We start from the raw sequence: 22,969 nt of genomic DNA, 5'->3' as shown, positions 1-22,969 counted from the left end.
ATCGGACTAATTTAAACCGATTCACATGCACTTGCTGCGCTAATCTAACGGTACGGCAAAAATTCAATTAGTGCTGCAGCGTTGCGCTCATGTCTTTTGTCTAGATGTGCGCCAATGAAAGGTGTAACTGAGGTATATCTAATTATAAAATGTATACCGCTGCCTGGCAACGCATTTCAGAGGAGACACGTAACGTTTGCTATTGTAGTTGACGTGATTCTGGTTACCATAATGGCGAAAACACGTGATGCTGAATTTCAATTGAAACGCGAATATAATTCAATAACACCCATAATCCAAAGCAACTGCATGTACTGATCAAAGTTTCGTTATTAAGCATAATAAGTAAATTCCTATGTCGGTGTAACTATGTTTAATCATTATGCCGCAATGTTGCATTGAGTAATTGCATATAAATGGTATCTCGTTTTGTATAGTATCAAAATGTCTTTATCGAAGTTTGTAAAGATTTGTGTAATGGTTTATTGCTGCAGATGGCGTGCAATACTAATGGTTGTTTGTTTGGTTGCAAAGATAGTCGAGAAGATCATAAATCCTGAAATTTAAACGACTTATTGGTACTGGAAGGAAGTTTAAGCTTAGGTATTCAGTAAAAGGCTATTTCATGAGACTGTTTTAGGTGGAAACATTTACGAAAGTCATCCCTAATATCCTATAAAGTAGGCATCGCATAACTAACCCAGTATGTTGTAGTCCGTTCAGTAACAGTCGTAGGTGTCAAGAACGTGATTTCCACAGGAAGCGCGAAGGATTGTTTGTCATTGCGTATTATTTTCATCTTTAAAGTTTATCGCTTTTGCGAATTGTTTATTTATATTTGTGTATTTAATTGTAAAACGTGAAATTGCGTGTTAAAATGTAGGGACCGCTGGTCGTTTGGGATAAGAAGATTTATTATCTGACAAAATTTAATTAACGCACGTGTTCTTGTCGCTGTTGGAAAAGATAATGGAAATGTGCGTGTTCGTTCGGCGTAAGTGGGGACGCTTTCCTTAGAAGCTAGTGTTATCAAGTCTGATTGTGATTGGCGGTTGATTTAAAAGATATTGGGAGATATTAATGGATTACCTTATGGGAGGAGTGGCGTTTCTTTAAATATCGGAATCAACTAGGAACGGAGCTGCTGTTAGTTTTCGTGACGCTGAAAATATCGTGTAAATTTGTTTACGCTAAATCTCGGGCTGTCAGCCCTAGTTTTTTTTTGTTGAATACGGAGTTTGTGGGTTTCGATTTTGTGGTGGTTTTTTTTTGTAAACAGTAAAACATCGTCTTTTGATCAATTTAGTGGGTTGGGTTTTTTGGAAATTTTAATTCATTACCCATTAATCATTCAGTCAATTTTCCATTTCACTCTTCTTTGCACATTTAAATCTTGTTGATGAAATCGCATTGCTGACATTTAAATTCTTTTCATTCTCTCTTAGCCTTTATCTAAGTATCCTTCTCTCTGTCCTACGATACAAATTTGGGAATCTTTTAATTTTACCATTTGTATTACCTGAGACTGATAAAGGGAATCCCTGTTTTTTTACCTGTAGCTGTTGGAACAGATTCTGCTGTGTGTGGTTAGCTGAATTCTTAATTGGATTTTATCCAGCTAATCGTTAAAAGATTGGTTGAGCCCCTAATTACGCTGTAATTAGTATTAGAATTTTTTTTTCGCAAAGGTTAACTTAAAATAGCCGATCAAATCCAATCACATTTTATTATTTCTTTAACGGATTCTTATTAACACGGATTTGCAATTTTATTTCAGAAAGCTTTATGTGCTGTCACAGTGACATATTGTTATTTCCGATATGAAATATCGTAAAAACACTCCTCTTGCATGACTGTCCTCATGCGTTTCGAATGGGTGGTTTCCTCTTTACGAGGCTCTAAAATTAGCTGCAGTACGGGTGTCATAAATTTCGCGAAAGTGAATTGTCGCAATCTCACTGTATGGAGCTAACCTATTTATGTGCACTACCCTACCACTGCTTTTCCTCGTGGTAGATACCGTACCCGATATATTAAGTCGTTTATTTTCTTTACGACAACATACGGTCCTTCCTACGCTCTTTGAAATTATGGGGATAGCCCGCGTCTCCTCCGGGAACGATACAACCAAACCAGATCTCCAGATTGGCCTTTACGTCATACTGTACTTTCATTCTATCGCTAGCGAACTTTCTCATGGATGTCACCCAATTTCTAGTACAGGTTTTGCACGTACCCGTTCCCAACAGTTTCTTCCTGGGCGGGTCTTGTACCAAACTGCAAATCGCACGGCAACCTGACCGGCCAAACAACACGGAAGCTGGGCTCTGTCCTGTACTTTACCGCACCGCAGACCTATACAAATGCAGATATTGATCCCAATCACGCTGGAGGTTGGATACAATTTTTGACAAGTACTTCCCCACTGTCCTATTCATGCGTTCTACCATTCCGTCTGACTGTGGACTGTGGTTGTGGTCTTGAAAATGCCCAATAGTTACCACAGACTTTGGAATAGTGTCAACTTAAAATTTCATCTCTGGTCTGAGTGTAGTTCCAAGGGTACTCCAAATCTGTTAAAAAGTTCTTTTACCAGAACGTCTTCTGTCCATTTGCTGAAGTAGTCCATGGCCACCAATATGCATTTCTTACCAGCAGCGGTCTCTGGGAAGGGGCCCACATTTTATTGCCTCATTGGCGATTGTTCTTTCCTATTGGTCTGTTGCCCGAGGCACAAACTGCACATTTTCTGCACCACTCCTTCACATCGTGTTTGAAATTCACCCAGTATCGTTCCGGTACTATAACCAGGGTCGTCACTCCTAGATTTCCTCCCGAAAGATCATCGTGCATTTGTCGTAGCACTTCAGAGTTCTTACTCTTCGGTGTCACTAGGTGCACAGTTGTGGTCGTGCCCTTTGTCTTTTTTTGGATATTTTTAAAAACAAACGCAAATTCGTAAATTAATAAACAAAACAATAATAAATGTTAAACTGTTCCCTCAGGGGGATGCGCATAAAAAAAGAAAATAAAGTTCTGAACAGTTGCAAACACTTCTGTAAATAAGCCTATTAAACAGTGTAACAAATAGATACAAAATCAGGACTGAACTACCGATGGTTCTAAAAGTTCTGATTTTGAGGTTATTACCGTCGGCTAGCTCAATATTCACAGTCTTAAAAGATCCATTTTTGAAAACATCAGAAGGATTTTAATTATCTAACATTAAATTGAATGTAAAGATTGTAATATGGTTTTTGGATAGGTCCACACATGCGCAAATTATACACAGTTGGATTTTTCCACTCCGATGGCACAGTATAATGATTAATGTCAGTTAATTTTAAGATTCTTGTAAAAAATTAGTAAAGAAATTAAATAGGATACGAAACCATAAAGTTAGCACCCGAACATTTCCAACAAAGTGAGGTTATCACCTGTATGTCAATAACTAAAGCGGACCCCTTAACCCCTTAAATGTCAAAATAGGACTATTTGGAGATCTTGATTTTGGATCTTGACACCTTACCTTACAATAGTGTTGTATGGTTTCTCATACCCCACCCTATGCACCGCACTCACCTAACTGCTTCAAAGTTAGTGTTCCAAATATTCTTGGAAACTCCAATGTGCTTGGTAACCCCCTGTTTCTTGAACCAAAAGTTGTTTTTGGTTCCTACCGCCATTTTTCCCTTTATTTAGTAGTTAATTTCGATATTCGACATTGAAAACAGCCACCTCATTACATTGGACGTAATATGCCTTCGGGAGTGTACTGATTTGTATTTTAATTATTAATATTCGAAATTAAAACCTAGCGATTTTGCAAATGTGCGACTTGCGCGCCCTCACAACACTTGTTTTTGTAATGCGGTTAAGTGAAATCGAACAACACATTTAATCCCGACTGCCCTTTTTCACGAGGTGTCAATCATTTTGGCGATAATGGCGCGTATTTTCGTATTAATAAAAAATGTTTTCGCGGCGGATGGCGTGCTCGTGGCATCTATCCGCTTAAAGCTCATTAATCAGAAAAATAAATGTACTCGCCCAAATGTTATGCCACCACTTACCGCATATGTCTAAAATATACACGGGCACCCTCCGACCTTATTGTTATCGCGTAACAATCTGTAGAAATATGAAGAACAGTGTAAATACAATTAGATTAAGTGTCGGGGTTTCTGGCACAACGCATTTATTGCCATTGTTACTGCTTGAACTTTTCAGTTTCAATGCGTATAATTTGTATTGGGGGAGGATTTGTTTTCGAGATATACGAGTTGCATAATGCAATTCTGGAATTGTGCCATATTGTTTAAGTTAACGTTATTATTCTAAAGACGGCAATAAAAGCTATAAAAGATTATCGGATGCTTTATGGTCGGAATATTGATTTTCGCTTTATTTAAAACGGAAGTTTATTGCCATGATATTATTGTAAATTAGCCAAATATTTCCTTCTAAAAAAAGTGATATATACTCGTTGCAACAGCGTTATACCTCCCTAAAGGAATGAGTTTTCTTGTGCTTTGCTTTTTTTTCTGTGCAAAGTACACGTTTAGCACTCAAAGTTTAAGAAAAACAGAAGCTGTCTGAAAACTTTGAGTTCAATTGATAAGGAGGTGCACATTAAGATTAAGTTCATTACAACTTTGAAAGGCATTCTTTTTCTTCCGCGCTTATTAAGTCTGGCAGTTACGAAAGGTTTTTCCCCCGTATTATTTAGAGAAATTGATGACACGGTTTGTAAGAGAAAAACCCTAAAATTATCCTTTGCTAAATCAGCGGATTTAGAAAATTATAGACTGTAGGTGGCCGTTTTAGATCTAACAACTCATGAACCCGGTGGAGACCACAGAATCGCCCGTAATCAACGGCCGTTGCCATAGAAACTCGCGGTTTAACGTTTCACCTGACCACCCCTTGTTCCGGTTCCGGTAGGTACTTCATAACCTCATTCATTATGCATCATTTCATGTTCAAGCAACCTTTTACAAAATCTCATTTTAATTGTGTGCATCATAGAAGCAGGTTTGCAAGATTTTATGATGCGTTTTATGCACTTCTTGTTACAAAGTTTATTTTGTTATCGCCTACGTTATGGTAGGGTGAATGATAATGAAGAAGTTTAACGTTGTAGGGTTTTTATCCGCGACAACAATGTAATTAAAAAATCTTTTCTCCTTTAACGTAATTACTGCGAAATTGTACTCCATTCATGAATTCGTTTAAAATTAATGCATGTACTCTGATTTCCATTTCGAGTCACGTAAAAATGTTGTGTAACAATGTATCATATTTACATACAGTCTCCACTCATTTATTAATATTAAACCCCATCCCTTAATAATGATGTAACCAATTTTTCGTTCAGATGCATTTTAAACTCATTTTCCTATATATTCTGGAAGGACTTGTAGACAGCAAAAGGGGAACCCGACGGCACATTACAATTAATTATATTTTCAAATTGTGCGATGTTTACATAACTGAAACAGAGCTCATTCAATATGCATATGTTTGTATGATGTAATTACCGTTCGTAATTAACTGGCCTTTAAATACGCCACAGCCAATTCCATCTACCTAAATTCCATTCGTTTATTACAAGAACAAAATTGATAATTGTTATTTGATAGCATTGCTCCATACAAATGTAATTTAACTCAAATCATTACCTCGTATTTTTTCAGATTCCAAAATATGTATTAGAAAATATTTGCGAATAAAAATAATCGAATTCCTGACTAGGGTAATAAACCACTTTCGAAAGTTCTAAATATTTTTTTAATAGTGTTTTTAATACTTAGTGCTTTTGGTAGAGCTTTACGGTCCTGTGTTTCGTTTTTGACGGTGGGAGTTTTGCGTGTGTGTAATTTCACTCTTTCGTCCTTTGAAGTGTTTGTGAATACTGATGGGACACCGGAGACACGGGGCACGGGAAATTATTAATGGGATTACCTTAGACATTACGCATAAATGCAGATGACTGAACGGAAAAATTCGGTGACTTAAAGGAGAATTGCAAAAAGTGACACAAGAACAATCAAGTGAAGCTGTTGTAAAAGAAAATTGCCCGAAAAGGAAATGTAGGACAAAACAGTAAAATGCTTCCTTGGAAGGTACGAACATATAAAGAGATTAAAATGGAAACGGAAGAAAAGAAGTAGAAGATGGCAATGAAAATTAATGAAGAAATCGAATTAAAGAAAGTAAGAGAGTAAAAGAAGGTTTCATCTGCCTTGTCACTTTATCGTTCTCACTCGCGTACGAATGACGAATACAAATCGAAAAATTTACTTTTCGAACTCCGTACGAGGGTGCAAATTAGAAGGTAGATTTCATTAAGTGATAGATTAATGTAATTTGAAATTCGCAACCCTTTTGTAAAATTGTGAATATCCAAACTTTTACCCGTTCACTAAATTTGATATAGCACAAAGTTCCAGCGGTATTGTAGCGAATATTCCAGAAATCCCGATACACATCGAGGCGACATGAAAGATTAGTAATCGGCGCGCGACTATAAGAAATGCGGATGCCGCATTCCTTCCTTGAAATATACTCCATGTTCTAGGCCTTTCCAGACATTTCGCAAACCATCGAGGAACTTTTCATTTCACTACATAAGCAGATTGAAGGGTGTTTGAGGACAGTTCCAATTTCAACGCCGAAGTAATAAATAGTTTGCGGTGTTACAAATTTGTAATTGTTTATGTGAGTGATAAATAGTATTTTAACTGTAATAAATTAATTCATTTTAATACATTTAAGGTAGGAAGAAGTATAACGCTTATGGATTTTTGCGTATTACTGTTGGTTGCATGCCGTTAATTTGTGTACACAGGTCAGCCCTTTTGCCAATTTGTGTATGAACCCGCCTGATTTATTTAATAAATTGGTTTAAAACTCACGTTTAACTGCTGTTGCGTATTTATGTTACGAGCGGTGATTATTTATAGTGAGCGGTTAATGTGAATAATTAAACGAAGGATTTCTTGTGCTTTTTTTTAGTTTTGAAACTCGCCCGAAATTATTTACTGTCAGCGAGATAAAATTTTGTAAATGGGTACAATCCCAATATTAGGCCCCCCGCCATTTACCCCCAGCCGAGCCATAGGACCCAGATCCACGACTATTTAGAGTGGGAATGGTGCCGTTCTTACAGTGGCTCCCGCGTCGCGGCGCAGACAAAAAATGCGTTATATGAATAACTTTGAAGGGTGATAGCGAGCAAGAATGGAGATATTTTTTTCTCTTTCTGGGCCCATGTTCAAACTACCTATGCTTTTCGGCCCCGAATCTATGGGTTCACGGGAGTAACCTTACCGTTTTCGCTCCTCATTCGGTCATTTGTGGTCAGATAATGACTCTTTTCTTGGGCCTGCGCCCCAATCACGCACGACACAACGAAAATTGCATGCCCTCCGAAAAACAAGATGAAGACGATCAAGGACAACTTGGAAAGAATCAAAGGACACTGTGGATTAGAAAGAAAAAAGAAGTCGCTGCAAAGAAAATAGACCTATCACACAACGATGGTAACAGAGTGAACGCGATAGATGTATGAAATGGTAAGGAATGAAAAATAGAGATACAGAATGAAAGCGAAAAATCTAGAATAGGAAAATAAGAGAAAGGTTGGATAACATTTACAAAGTAAAAAGGTTTCTGTTGAACCGCAGTCAACTGGGCTAAAAACAACCAGCAAAACCTCAAGAACATCACCAAAGATAGAGCTAAATTTTAACGCCAATCTAAAAAAAAAAGGAAAACACGGAGAATAGATTGAAGAAAGGAAATAATGTGCATGAAACCAAAAAATGAAAAATGATTTTTTAATTATGAGCAAAACATACCATTATCAAAAATAGAATTTATTAAAAAATACTTTTAAAAGCTACTTTAGTAGAATAGATAATTAAATCTAGTGGATATGAATTACCTATACTTTCCTATTTGCTGAATATCGTTATCGTTAATTATAATTTAATGTTCTACACCTGCACGTGGGGTTCGCGTACTCCATCATTTGTGATTTGATTCAATTTACTAGGTCGTTTGGATACTTTTAGTTGGTTGACGATTGAGAAGAGTAACAAAATAGAAGTCGAGGCTGTGCAATTTACCCATACCTTGTTTGTTGTATTCAGTGTCTTAATATGTGTCTTTAGATTATTACGATCTTACCACACGGAAGTAACTGACATCCCGAATTTTCATTAGAGATATCGACAAGGAACCGTTTTCTTAGTTACTTCAAAGAACTATTTTTACTTGTATAAAATTTACTGTTTGCAGTGTCAGAAGTAATAAATAAAAATCATATTACCGATATGTTGACGGGCTGAGTATGAAGTTTTTTGTGGGTTAGTTTCGTCAGAAACCAATTCTTTGCATTCCAATTTGCAGTCTGCAAGTAGGTAAACTTCTATTTCCTGTACTTTCAATTATCTATATGCTTCTTATCAGAAACACTAATAAGTTTACCATCCCTATCTACTTGTGCAAATGTCATAACCGCACTAAATGAAAACGTGTAAGCGAGAGTTCAAGTTTTATTTCTTGATTCTGGTACTTACGGCATTAATAGTTACTACTATGGTACCACGTCATAATGTCATAATGTATACATTTTCTATTTTACTATCAAGCAAGATCAAGACAATTGAAACGACCTCTTTTATTACATCACAAAAACTGAATTGCGAAATCCATTGATGGGTAGTTGCTCTCCGTTAGAATTAAGACAATAGTCAAATTAAAGTAAATTGACAAAAAAGATTTTCCGAATTCTAAAATGAGTAACTTTCGTTAATTTGGAAAACGTTACCGGGAACAGTGAAGGGTAGATGTACACTGGAGCAAGTCTATGAAACAGTATGTTTCTTTCCAAGTTCAAGTCAACGAATAGATCTAAACCGCAATAGAGAGAAAGCGGTCGTTAATCAAAGCGAACTAGATAGATCACATAGATATAATACCTCGAAATAGCATTTATGATACGACAATATGAATGTACGTAATTTCCAAAGTTGTACAAATCACACCATAAAATATACTAATTGTAGTATTTATCTCAAAGCTTACGCAGTGAAAACATATAACTCTGAAGTTAATTTAAACTCACTGCGCCGAAGTATTCCAATGATTGCTCGCATTTTTGTTCACTATGTCATGTTTACTGTTTACACATCCGCTGATACCCGTATCATTCATGATGAGCAGAGCAAAATGCCATTAGCTTGCAATTAGCCCGATTTCCATGAAAAATGAAAAAGTTTTTATCCCAATGCAGAATCGTGGTAAGGGAAATTCATTGCATTACAGTTAATCTGATTAATTTTACAATAGCAATTGATAAATGGCAGTTTTGAAGGGACAGATGGCGACATAAGATTTTTGTCGTGCACAAAATGTAATCTTAAGCATTCTGCATTGATTTACTGGCATTTGATAACCGTAGGTTTTCGGTCTTGTTGCATGTCTCCACGTTTGTGAAGGTTTCCTGTTATTTATTGTTATAGCTGTCAACATACAAGTACTGTTGGAGATAAGCATGCAAATAAATAGTTACCTGCAATTTGTGGCTGGCGGGTGGGTTAAACGCATTCATGCATTTGATTTGCTCAAACCAAGTAGTAATTCCATTTCTTGTATAAAACGTTGTCTAGCAAAGCTTGTATGAGATGGTGGATTATGGGGGATAGGGGCAATGCCAATTGAAATTTAACTTAAAAGTCGGTTTTGTTGAGTATTTTCCCCGATTCAAGTATGAATTCTGGCATTTGAATACATTGAAATTGGAATATGTTGTTTTAGAAGACGCTATCAATTGTAGCGATTTGATATATTTGATTATGTTACTTTTTGATTTTACAGTAATAGTACATGGGTGTTAATATAAAAGAAATCGAAAAAATAAGTTCGCACAGTTAATCTAATTAATAAACAGATGAAATACAGCTTGCAAAACTAATTACAACCCGTCTTTTGAAAAAAATCTTCGAGCACGTAAATTGTTATGTATCTAAAATGAGACATATTTTACTGTAATTGTCACTTACGGATCGTCTTTTTTGTTTAAGATGTAACAAAGCGATAATTTTTTTTAATGGGGCTGAATTTGGAAAGAGCACGAAATTCTAAGATCAAATACGCAAAAAAATTATGATACTGTATTTTGAATTTCGGGATAATTGATTTTAAATTCGCTTCTTTTCAGTCAAACTCTGCAAATACCGCACCATTATTTACCTACTTCATTACCTATACCTAAAAAACCACACAATAAAGACAGAAAAACAAGCTGATGAAGAACCGTCATAATTTTAACAATTGTTCCATGGCTACTTGATTTTTTAAAATTAAAACTTACAATTCTTGATTGTCATTAGGGTTTTGGTCTTAAACTTTAAAAGAAATTATCTCGAATATTTCAAAATACAGTATCATACTTTTTAGCAATTAGAATCTCATGCTCTTTCCAAATTTAGCACAAGAAATTGAGTTTCCATTAAAAAATGTTGCTTACGTCGTATCTCAAAAACAAAAGACGATCATTTTAATTATGCCTCATTTTAGATGTGAGAGTTCCAGACTTTACCCTCACACGGTATAAAAACTCCAACCAACGCATGTGTTGTTCGAAATGTGCTCTATCAACTGTCCATGTAATAATGCAACCTTGCTTCAAACCCAGATCATACTTTTCTCAAGACTTCAGGAGTTATTCGCCCGAATTAGGCGATAATTCTTTGTGATAGTACAAATTTTCGTGGGGACATCTATTAGGTTATTCGACGATGCGTGATGTGTACCAATTTGAGCGAGTCCTTTGCTTGTTTTCAAAATTTGGTAATTATTGAATATTGATACATCCTGTGCAATTATTAGTTAGTCGATCGGATAGTATATTCTATAATGAATCACAAGATATTTAGTTGTTTCAATTGGGGTAGGTAATTTACGTTGTGTAAGTTTGCTTAAGTGTTACGACCATAGCGCAACATTGGTAATCCGACTCGAAGGACCAAATGTTGTGTTAGGGTTGTAAATCTTAACGAACACCCAAGCAAACTTACACAACTTAAATTTAGTCGTTGATTATCTTCTAACACAGCTAGGTATGCTACCGACAGTTCGAATCTTGTAAGAATTGCAAGCACCTAGAGATATAATGGGGACAAGTTCTCTCTTAGGTTTTTTATCCTGGAAACGGGTGTGAGCATTTTGTGATGTTATACGATATTTAATAGAATTTCTGAACGTGATAATACAACGGATCGTTACCATAAAATTTGAATGAACTTCAAACTGGACAACATAGCTTTAGCAATATAAAACGAAATGCCAAAAATTGAGCCTAGTGGATTCAACATTCACAGTGCATTTGTGTCATCTCGACCATTTATGAACCGGATTGCATGAAATTCAGACTGAGTATAGCCAGTACCATATCCCTAGCTTCTCAAGATGTCCGCAATAAAAGAGGTCTGTAGTAAGAAAGGTCAGTTTGCAGGCTTTTTTATAGGAGATTCTCTAGCTTAGAGTTCACTTTTATTAACTACGCAACATTTTCGCTAAGTTGGCCGTAAGTGACCGTGTACCTGCTTGAATTATTTGAGCTTTTTTGAAATTTTTGGAAAATATACTCCTAAACAAATTACCTTCAATGAAACAATGAACACGCCCATTATCTTCAGGATTTGTTTAAAATAAAGTCTCTGTGGCAAAATTAAAGTTTCAAAAAACGACTGAGCTTCGCATACATCGTTTCTGCAATGGGCCAGTCGGTTTTCCCTTACCAAAATCACGGCTCTTAGACAACTTGATTTCATTAAGGTCACAAGAATCTTTAGGTATTGTACTGAACATACTTTTTACATCGATATGTAGAGCTGGACTGCACGTGCCAATGCGAAACACGGATACTGCAGGTGAGAGAGAAGGGAAAATTACGAGGCAATACCTCTGTATCACGTTTCTGTTGGTCGCATTAGACCGAAATTGCTGTGGAAGTGCTTGTATATCGCTTGTCGATTATAGGATAGAGAGAGCTTGCCTCTTAGTTTTCCCTTCTCTCTCTCCTGCAATATCTGCGCTTAACATTGGTACGCGCAGTCCAGCTCTATATGTCGATGATTTTTCATAGCAAAAGAAGCCATCTTTGCAGAACCTTTTAAATGCGTGTGATACAGCAAAGTGAGCATAAATTTGTATAGCCAGCAGTTGACTATTCAGATAGTGTACTCCAACTTGACCGAGAGGTGAGGCTTAATTTTTGAATTCAAATAGCAATAATTATACGTATTGCAGCAATACATTGTTGCATAAAATTTTCCACGTAAGTTCTCATCTCGAAAATAATAATCCACATTTACGGAACGCGGTGGTAAAAGTTTTTAACATATTTTTGGGGGCTTGCACCTAAGGTAACCTTTCGGTCACTACATTATAAACCAATTTACTCCTTTGAAATTAGTACACAAGCTATGGACGTAAAGTCCATATTACGTACATGATCGATTTGACCATTAGTGCAAAATTCAAATCTACCGGTTAGAAGTGAAACGATTCCTCATAATTCAAGAAAGTAATCGGTCCAGCTACCCAATTATTTTCATATTCTGACAGGACGTAGAGCGTCCACATTAATTAGAAACACAAAGTTCACCTAGGACGCATAATTATTATACAGTATTTTAATCGGTAGGAGATTTTTACAAAATTCTGACGCTTTACCCAAAAAATTGTTAGATCAACTCTTACATTTTTTGGCGACCTCGTACTGAAGGGAGAAGATTTCTGTGAAACGTTTAATTATTAAAGCAAGGGTTTGTTGGATCTGCAAAGAAATGAAATAGCAGATTTAATTGGTTTTCTACTCAGAAAATTTCAAACACATAAAATAATTATAAATGTAAAATTTGCGAACTTCAATACGAAGCAGGTACTAACTTGCGAGATACATTCGTTTGAAATTGAATATTCCATTTAAACAGTGGTTTCTTAACGAAGAGGGGACTTTTATCCCTTGGGATTTGTCAAGCAGCGTTATTGAAGAAGAAATGTCTTATGGTGCTGTAATCAGACGTCTCCTTTCGCTTCCTTTACATAGCAATTTGGTACACGTAACTTTAATTTTATTGTGAAGGCCTTTCAATCACACTTCCACCCGGTAGTTTCTAATTGCTCAACGTTTAGTGAGTGACAGTGGTGTTCGCTCGGTCAGAATTTGCAGGGGTGGCCAGTGGTACATGAAATATGAACTCTACGCACGGCCGGACGTGATCGACCCCGGTACATCCCTTGCCTTGTCCTACGCATCCGCTAGGGAAGAGCGCATTGTTACGAATACCGAATATCTAACTAAATTTTAGTTACACGAATTTAATTACGGAGTATTCTAATGATTAATTTAGTGCCGGCAAACTCTTGGAATTCGATAATTACTTTTTCATTCTGTAAGTGATAAAACCAATTTAGGCTAAACACCAATGCAAATATCACCGACTGTAAAAGCTGATGAAGTAATGGAAAGTGCAACAGACGAGATCCCCTATCAGTAGGAGAGGGCAGCTGAATACCTACAAAACCACCCCTGCGCTTGCGAGACGTCGGTAGCTCGGATCTCTTTCATTTCGGAAAAAATTGGAAATTAAACTGTGTCAAAAACATAAAGACTCGAATCATCTGTAACCGATTGTGCTACTGGCACGTTCATTCTACACTTGTAATTTGTCCATCATTCAAATAATGCGGGGTTTTTCGCGTCATACTGACAAGTCAAGATCGATGTTGTAATATCTGGCACTTGCCTCGTTTGTGAGTCATTCAATACAGATTTGCTCTTGATTAGTTTACTGCAAATGTGTCTACCGGGTAAAGGATTACTATTCATTTACTGTGAGTCATCGTAGCTAACAATTGGAAAAAAAGAGACCGATCTCGCATAATGTAGATATGGTGTAAGCACTTAGTTTTGGGTAACTTTGCAGCAAAATTGGTTGCTACATACCACCTGTTAAGCTTGTCAGGATCCGTGTGAATAAGTAGCAATTCGTGCATCAGATGCACATGAAGGATTTACACAAATCTTCGTTTCTGGTAATTTTGTAGTTTCCGTTTGTAAATTTTATATGGAAGAAGAGCGATTTATGTTTAAATTTATTCCTTGTGTAAAATGTCATATTTCAGTAAAGGTATTGTGACTTTGTGAATCGTTGCATCATGTCGACAAGAAATTTATAATTAACATCGTTTTTACGTCTGTAATTTAGCTGTACAAGGCAGTGAGCTTTATTTTATCGGGGTTGTATAATATTCGCAACAGGTTTATTTCTTATTTTACGGAAACACAGGGGCGTCCTGGGATTATAAACATCAAGCGAATGTCATTTGTGTCATACAGTTTCAGCTGCAAAAGTATAGAAAATAGAGAAACGTTGAGCTATGGGCTTTCTGTCCTGGTGCCTGGTAATAGGTACCTTTATCGACGTGCAACCGTAGGTCTTTCTACACAAATAGCCCTGCATGTCTGTTAGCATATAAATGTTTATATAGTATATCTGGGATAAATGCAGAGATGGATGTGGGTTTTGAATTAGTTGACTAAAACGGTAAAACTAATTTTTAATAGTTACCAAATGGCCGATATACGGACGAGCAAACAGAAAATGAGAACTGAAACGCCTCCACTTTTATAGGCTGCTCTAGGAACAAAGCGAACATGATTCATACCTTAGCTTAAACTTCATTAATTATTATTAGCAGACCTGGCAAACTTCGTACCGCCTACCAGTCAATGTCCCGCTCCCGAATGGTAGATAAGCTCGGTTTTGTAGGCTGCGCCGCCTCACCTCGCCCAAATGTCCCGCTCTCGGGGTTTCGCCGCCTCACCTCGTACAATTTTGCTAAATCAGAAAACCTTTCCGGACATATTCATCATTTTCATCGCAATCGGATGAACGCTTTGGGCAGGCGTAAGAGATAAACTTCATTGTTATTTATATGGATGTGCATCTTGACCTAGATCTTGACAGTTGACGTTAGTGTCTGTTTGATTACTTATGCCATGGTTCCATCCACGTCTAAAGCAGCAGCGAATGCACTAATACGGCGTCCAGTTCAAAGGGGTAAAGAAGGTGAAAGTTAGACGATCAAGAGTGGCTGCAACTGTATGACCCCCACGAAGTGCCTTTGAATTTCCTCGCACACGTTTCGCTAACAAAAGGCAAAGACAAAGGGTACTGACATGCACTAATGACTCCCTGTCGATAGAGATTAATTGAAAATTGTCAGTACGGGGGCGAGTGCTTGCACCACACCACACATCTAAATTTCGAGATAACATTACAATTAAAATGTCGCTAGGGATATAAAGAACGGCAATTTCGTGCAGGTATCGAAAATGGAAAATATTTGCAAATTCAGTAAAACGCAAGCCACTAGTAGAATAATAATGGTAAACGACTTTCAAATTGAATCGGTGAAATCAATTCAATCGTGTAACACAAGTATGAATTATGCAAGACGGCTGTTTGTTGCTTCCAAATCTTGCGTAAAAATTGTGAAGTTTCAATAAATTCGCCCACGCGTTTCCCCTCAAAAAAGCTATATTATCCGTATTAGAATTATGTACCAAAATATAAAGGTACGTATTCGTGTGCTTTCGCTCCGCTGCCTGTTACTGCAGAAAATCGACGCAGAATGAGCAGAAACGAAAGGGATGTCGTCGTCACCCTCGTCGGGTCAATACATGCTATGTTAGTTGACCGAAACGCCGCAACCGTCGCCACCAGCTAGCACCCCCTATTACCCTAATTGCGCATGCACACGTACAATTTCTTTATTTTATTACAATTAATCTATTTAAAATTGCACATCTGCGACAAGTCCTTTGTCATTTTCTAAAATTGCCGTCATTTAACTTTATATTTCACTCGCGCCGCCTCCTCCAACAATGGCCAGCTTGAAACGTAATTTTGAATTTGACGTTCTTGATGAATGCCCAAAGGACGTCCGTTATTTATCACATTCCTTATTGAACATGAATAATGACAGTTTACACTGTTGTAAATGACAGTAGCGCGTTGCTAAACATTACATAAGTTGCTCCCTTCAAATTGATACCTAGTGACACACCTTTCGAATCGACGCCGTATTTAATTATCGGAAACAGATTAAAATTCGCAGCAATACGAATATGAATTTTGTAGTGGGTATATCCAGTACGTACCAATTAAGAGGGAAAATTCGATTGTTGGGAAATAATAATGAACGTCCCACTTAAGGGATGAGATTTATTATATTGTGAAAATTACCGATACATTTCGATTTTATAGTAAACTATAATCTGGTGGTGTAATTTGTCAGACAGGCAACACTAAAATATGGTATTCAATTTATGCTAAATTTGAGAGATATATTTTATGATGACTATAAATAACGTCAATAGATCTTAGGATTGTAGAGGTTAATAATCTCAGTAGGGAATTTGATTTTAGTTTTCAATAATTGGGAGCACTCGATGTTATCCAGCAGGAATGTTGGAAAGATAATTGCAACATTCTAAACGGAATGCTTACACAACCTAGGTGGAAGTAACTCAAGTTTAGAACTTTTGGGGCCATAATCCTTAAATGACAATCATATTTTCATCAAATTAATTTTTTGGTCTACTGGAAATGTTGAATACATTTCTGATCTATTGATTAAGGGCAATCGACCTTTTTGCAATGGGGCGAAATACTGAATTAAGGCTATTGGCGGCATACATTTTAAGGTCACACAAATAAGATGAAGAGTACAAAGCGCGAATCTGATTCTTAATTTTACAAATTAATTAAAGCGAGTTAGAATATGGTGTTTAAAAGGCCAATAATTACCCCAATTTTAAAGGATATTAACGTTTCAAGTAAAAAGGTAACTAAGGTAACCCATTATGATGCAAACGTCATGTCTTATCTTTGCACTATGATCTAAGTCTTTGCACCAATTGTCAACTTACAACTTCTTAGGAGGAAGTAGTTATACCACAGATTTAAGTTATACCATTTAATCCATGTTGTATATACTCGTACATAAGGAGGCTCTGGAGGAAAATGTAAAGAGAAACTTAAAAGGAAAATGGATTTTAGGAAAAACTTAATAGCACTTTGAGAAGAATATGAAAGAAATTTGGTGAAAACTGAAGAAAAACTGGAAGACAGAGTAAAGCGTCTTACGAGGAAATTGAGAAATCCAGGGAGTACGAAAGGAATTTTAGAGGAACTTGAAAAGGATTAGAGAAACCATTTCAGGTAAAATTAAAGGAAAGTTGAAGAAAATACAAGAACCTTATTAGTGATTGTTTGAGCTGTAAATCACTAAAGATCTTATTAATTTTGACGAAATTTTAAGATTTTAACATACCATATACCATAAATTCATTTGTTTAAACAAGCAATCTTACTTGTTATTGGTGAATGGGTGTAAGAATGTTTTACGTTTTTGATATTGATATTCCTGCTTTAAATTTCATTTAAGTAACTTTTTGATTCTTACTCTTGTGTATATTTGGTCTTCTTACGCCATCTAGGTATTTCCTTTATAATCTAGTTTAAAAATGTAAATTATTCTTGTAGTAGAGTTCTTTTACTTAGTGCTTTATTTTTGCCACTAGAGGACATCCAAGTGTTATAGATTTCTTATTACAATAGTTTTTTGCTTCGCCGCCCGAGATCGTGCAGATGTTTTCCGCGGTACCTCTAATTCTACCCCTTTATAAATTATATCTGGCCTACGAGTTGTGAAGATTAGTTACATGTAAATTTTCTATTGGTGTTTATACTGATTACTGAACGTGCCCTTTTGAGCTTACACAAGGTTGCAACCTGAAGTTCAAAAGTAAACTTTTTTAATTTTCGACGACTGATTGATATAACGTTTGATTCGAGGTTTGATTACACACTGGCTTTCGATACAATCGAATTGTAATTATTACGATTATCATATTCATTTAACGATTATAGCTTCGTTGTTTTTTGTGGAAGACTGGTTTGATATTAATTGGTTTTGTATACCCTAGCTTCAGAAACGTCTCAATCTGTGATAACCTGCAGATTTTTTTTGACAGGAAGTTTTTTCTGCACCTTCAATGAACTCGTCCTTGTTTCAGGCATTAATCCAGAGGATAAACCTCGGTTAATCGCATTCCTATAAGAATCCACAGTCTACTTCCCTCTTGTTTGACGCTTTGTCCAAAGTTAACCCGCGATGTATCAAAGTTACAGATGTTATAATCTTCATTTCGATACTTCCGGATTTGTCCAAGATAATGGGTGCTAATTTTATGACAATAAATTACAATAACTTTCTCCCTTAGGTGGTTTTTTGGTTGTAATTATCCTGTAAGTACTTATTTTGTACCGAATAGGTGTTGAAATGAAACAAATTCTTTACATAGAAGAGGTAAATTAATTTAAAAAATACTTGACAAGCGTACCCGAAAAAAATTATTGTTTGAGAAGCTCTGCAACTGAACTTTAAGTGTGAATTGCGCGTGGAACTCGCATCATAAACGGTTTTTTTCTAAATTATGTGGGTTTTGGAAAACTTTCGCGACTGGTTGAAAAGAAAGCACTAACCAATAGGAAATTAAGATATCGCAATGTAATTTAATTCGCCACTTTTTTGTTTTGGGTTAAGTAATTAAGAATTATAGTATATAGTCTTCTGGCAGCCAAAGTAATAAACACGTAGCCTAGAAGAACAAAATTAGCGTCGTAATTACGGCAAAAAAGTAGTAGTTCCGGTGTTTCGCTAAACAATTCGAAAGGAACGGTTTTTCCATCGCGATTTAAATACGTTCAAGTGGCATGCATTTTCGGGCGAAAGAGGGGATACGAGTAATTAACGTACGAATAAAAAGACCTTCGCCTGATCAAAAGTTAAAGAAATTTCTATTATCGTAAGAATAACCAATCCGGGACAATCTGTTTTTGGAAGAAGATCCGGAAGCTTTTTCTGGTGTGAGATTATTTTAATGTTCAATAGAAAGTCATGTGTTAATCCTGTTTGTGTAACCAAAATTGTTTAGGTACAAAATGAATATCATGGTGTATTTTGTTGTTGCGCAGCTCTAAGGTAAATTAAGAATTTTCAATTCAAAATATATTGGCTAAGTTTTTCTTTTGCAATATAATTATTTAGAATTTCCTAAGGAAATTTGTAAAAAGGTAATGATGGAAATAGAGAGCATCGTAAATGATTAATCAATATATTCAAAATGTTACGGACGTTACGGTAATTTGGTGTTTGATTTGACAAGCAAATTGTTCAATTACTGTAATTAGTGTTCAGATTCGCAATGAACATCTGGAAAAATATAAAGAAACTGGACGTTGAGAATTTCTCTGACATTTGTCAAAGGGTAATTAACCAAATAATGAACTGCATGTGAATTATTTGCTTAACCAAATGATAGTTTGACGAGAATCTACTTAAAAGTGCAAAGGGCAATTAACAATTTACTACAGCCAATAAATGTATATCTAATAAAGTAATTAGCATAATTAAATGTTTTATAACTTCTAATTTGTGGTTGTAGATATCGATTGTTAAGAATATAGGAAATACGTATACAGTGTTCTTTTAGGGATCAGTCTCAAAAAGTGATAATGCAACGTAGATCTACACACTTACCGTTAAATTGCGGTTCTTTCTAAACGAAGCAAACTTTCAATTTTTTGTAATAAATTGCATGCTCGGGGGTAAAGTAGGAGCCATAATAACTAAAAGCGAACAAATAAGGTAGCAGATTATGCATTATCGGTATTAAAGTCTCTTTTAAAGTGTAATGACGTTATTTGCATACAATCGAAGAGTGATGATGTGTGCATAACGGATTACGTCGTGTTTCGTAGAACATGAATGAACGAGGGTGTGAAAATATTTTAACAGAATAGATAGTTTACTCCAAAGCAGACCAGATTTCGATATATCACACAACGTTCGACCGTAAAACTGACACGCAACGGTGGAATATCGTCCCAATCACTACTAATACACCACTAAGTAGTAATAAAATTTACAGCTGGCATGGGGTCCCTTCGCATTAGTATTCATCGCCTGATTTCAAAGCAGGACAGTAAATGACCCTTCCTCTTTTCAATGCGAATTAAATCTAATGACCCAATAAAGACAGGTTACGTCTGAGAGATTATATGGAACATATGCGGCTCGTTATAGAGGCCGTGCGCAATTGAAAATTTGACTTACCGCCCTGCGAAAGGAATTGCGATTCCTGACTAGCGGGACCGGATTCGCCTACCGGAAGTGAATATTCAGCTCTTCTTCTAAGCGTTGCGGAATGCAAAGATGGTCCTCGGGGAGGCACTTCGGGTGGGGCGGGTTCCGGAGGCGATTCTTCACCACCACCTATAATAAAATCAATGAAGCTTGATGATTACCTTTATCGTTTTGGGTAATATAAATGCATAGATGATTGTGTAAATCTGATCGTAGATGTATATTGTATAAAAATGATAATGTATCAACATCCAAAACAGTTCCTTTAAAGGATCGAACCCGGACACCGGATTTACTCATATTTTTTTTACTAATTTTTATGGTAGGTTTTTGTACCACTACCTTTTAATCGTTAGGCTATAGGATAAAATAAGTAAACAACAAATTCGCCTTTAGCTTTTATCCCGCTTTGCTCAGGAGTTAGACTGATTATTTGTCAGCGGAAGGTTGTAGATTAGTACAGAGTGTTAATACAAGTTAGGGCATTTTTTGATACGTAAGTAGTTAAGATGGAATTTTCCATAGGTATGGATGGCTTTCAATTGAAGTTTAGATAATTTAGGGTATCTGATAGATTTTCTGTACGTAGTTAGAGTGCTATGCAACTTTTCACATGTCTTTTACATTTTAAACAGTCGCAGGAAGGTGGTTTTGGAATTCAAATACTATTTTTAGCTACGATGATTGTTGTATACCTACTGCTGTGACCCTAACATTCGGGCCGCATAAAAAATAAATGCAAGGCCCTATGTTGGGCGAGTAAGTAATAATGCTATGTGCCATGTGCACCCAGCCAAAATCAACCATACACAAATCTTAAACCCAACTAGCTCTCCTATTAAAATTTTCCAAATTTCATGGCAAATAATGGCCACGATCAACTGCCTTAAATTTGGTCCAAATATCAACGTCCAACATTGACATTGTTTAGATAGCAATACGATGGGTCGGTTATTTTTGTTTGTTGTATATGGGGGCATATGAAATATGTTAATATTTGTTGAATTTCATGGCAGTGGTATTTTGCCGCTATCTTATTTGAGATAAATGCCAAATGTGATTATTTTTCATGACTACTGAATATTTGAATTTTTATGCTGTATGAAAAATGTTACGGAATGGATCTCGAAACCCGTAACTCTTTATTACAATGACACAGGTCATATCCTAGCTAAAGGTGAAAACACGAAAATAAACACTGAACGGCCTGAACATGCCCTATATACCGGGTGATTCATTAGAAGTGATGATCGCTTGAATTTCGCGCGTAAGGTTTTAGTATTTTTTTGAATTATTAGATTGACGGTTTGAATTTCGTTAGTAATTTTTTTCTGTCATGACTGTCATTTAAGAAACCACTGTCGCCGATAATTGTCGTGTGCCATTTACGGTTTGTTACTTTTTCCATTTTGCACAATTTTTAGAGTTGATGCTTTAAAATATGTAAGAAACATGACTGTGTCTAGTGTTAGTTTATAATTTGTGGTAAAACAGAAGCAGTATTGGTAGATTATAAATAAGTAAACAATTTACTGAAAGAATGATGATACACCACTGCAATTAAATAAATTATCATCAGTTAGTCTTAGTACCAACTTCATAATTTTTTTTATTTGCGGGAAATTCAAATTGTCCTCACTTCTAATGAATCACCCGGTATATTATTGCACTGAGTAAGGTTATGTCTTTGCCAAAATGGCCGGCACCTGAGCTCTATCCATATTCTTCCTACCGTGAGCCCTTGGCGTTAATGGCCGACACCATTACATAACATGACTCCATCTTCGGTGTGGCATTGTTATTAGTTTACAGTTTTTCTCATCTAAGAATCAGGTTTATTAGGATACCGTAGAATGGTGGCGTACAAGCAAGTTTTATATCCAACTACGAAGAGTCGTAGACCCCTCAAACGTATGTAATGTTGAGGTAAGAATTATGCTACCGATTTTAATTGTCTTCAAGTGAACACTTAATTGGGTGTTTAATGGGTCAAAGAACGTACGCTATGGCAGAAACCCAAGTGGTTGATTCGATCAACCCCTTTTTAAGAACTGGTTCAAAAGGGTTGCTCTTCCTTGTTTAAACTTTTCCTCCTAGTTGCGGAATTCAGTACTATGACAATACGTAAATGAAACTTGAAGTATTTTTTCACAAGATGACACCTCAATTACATGTCTCCTCAATAAACTTCTGTATCTAAGAGATGTCTTTTTGTAACCACCTTGTATTTATATCTGTTTATGTGGAATATATAAATACAAGATAATAAAAAAATCAATCAATATGAATCATTTGTTTCATTGGGTTTAAGATAACGCAAACTTAATGTAAATAGCAGGTATAGTTGAATGTAATGGATGTTGCAAATTCAACATCTTAACACTACAGTCAGCGTGTGCCTCTTTTGGCCCATTTCTGATAGTAATGGCAATAAAATTAGAAATGTGATTAACATACAAAATACGTAGTTCATAATCCATGGGACCATTTAAGATACTTCGGGTGGCCATGCCGCTTAAGGGCATTTTATTGCGAATTTTCTCGAAACTACTCTATCAGAGTGCATATTTTAGGTTCTATAATAATTTATGGTATTAAATTTGAGAAAAACTATCTAAGTAACTCTTATGAACAAATAAATATCATAAGCATATCCGGTCATTTTAGCCGTTTA

At 36.1% G+C, this 22,969-nt stretch overlaps 1 protein-coding gene across 4 annotated transcripts in view; it reads right to left on the bottom strand.

Annotated features, from left to right (window-relative positions):
• LOC116169900 (teneurin-a) overlaps positions 1-22,969 on the bottom strand; it is a 310,461-nt gene that overhangs the window by 178,168 nt on the left and 109,324 nt on the right. For 3 of the 4 annotated variants that reach the window (XM_031486097.1, XM_031486099.1, XM_031486100.1), the window contains one exon: positions 20,266-20,424. In XM_031486097.1, the coding sequence (XP_031341957.1) occupies positions 20,266-20,424 (159 nt within the window). Of the gene's footprint in view, positions 1-19,689; positions 19,938-20,265; positions 20,425-22,969 lie in introns of those variants that run through there. The other variant, XM_031486104.1, reaches the window with a different exon arrangement.

The sequence above is a fragment of the Photinus pyralis genome, unplaced genomic scaffold (assembly GCF_008802855.1).
Source record: "Photinus pyralis isolate 1611_PpyrPB1 unplaced genomic scaffold, Ppyr1.3 Ppyr1.4_LG4, whole genome shotgun sequence".
NCBI lineage: Eukaryota > Metazoa > Arthropoda > Insecta > Coleoptera > Lampyridae > Photinus > Photinus pyralis.
The sequence above is the reverse complement of the archived record's forward strand: the minus strand, read 5'-3'. Positions and strand labels throughout refer to the sequence as shown.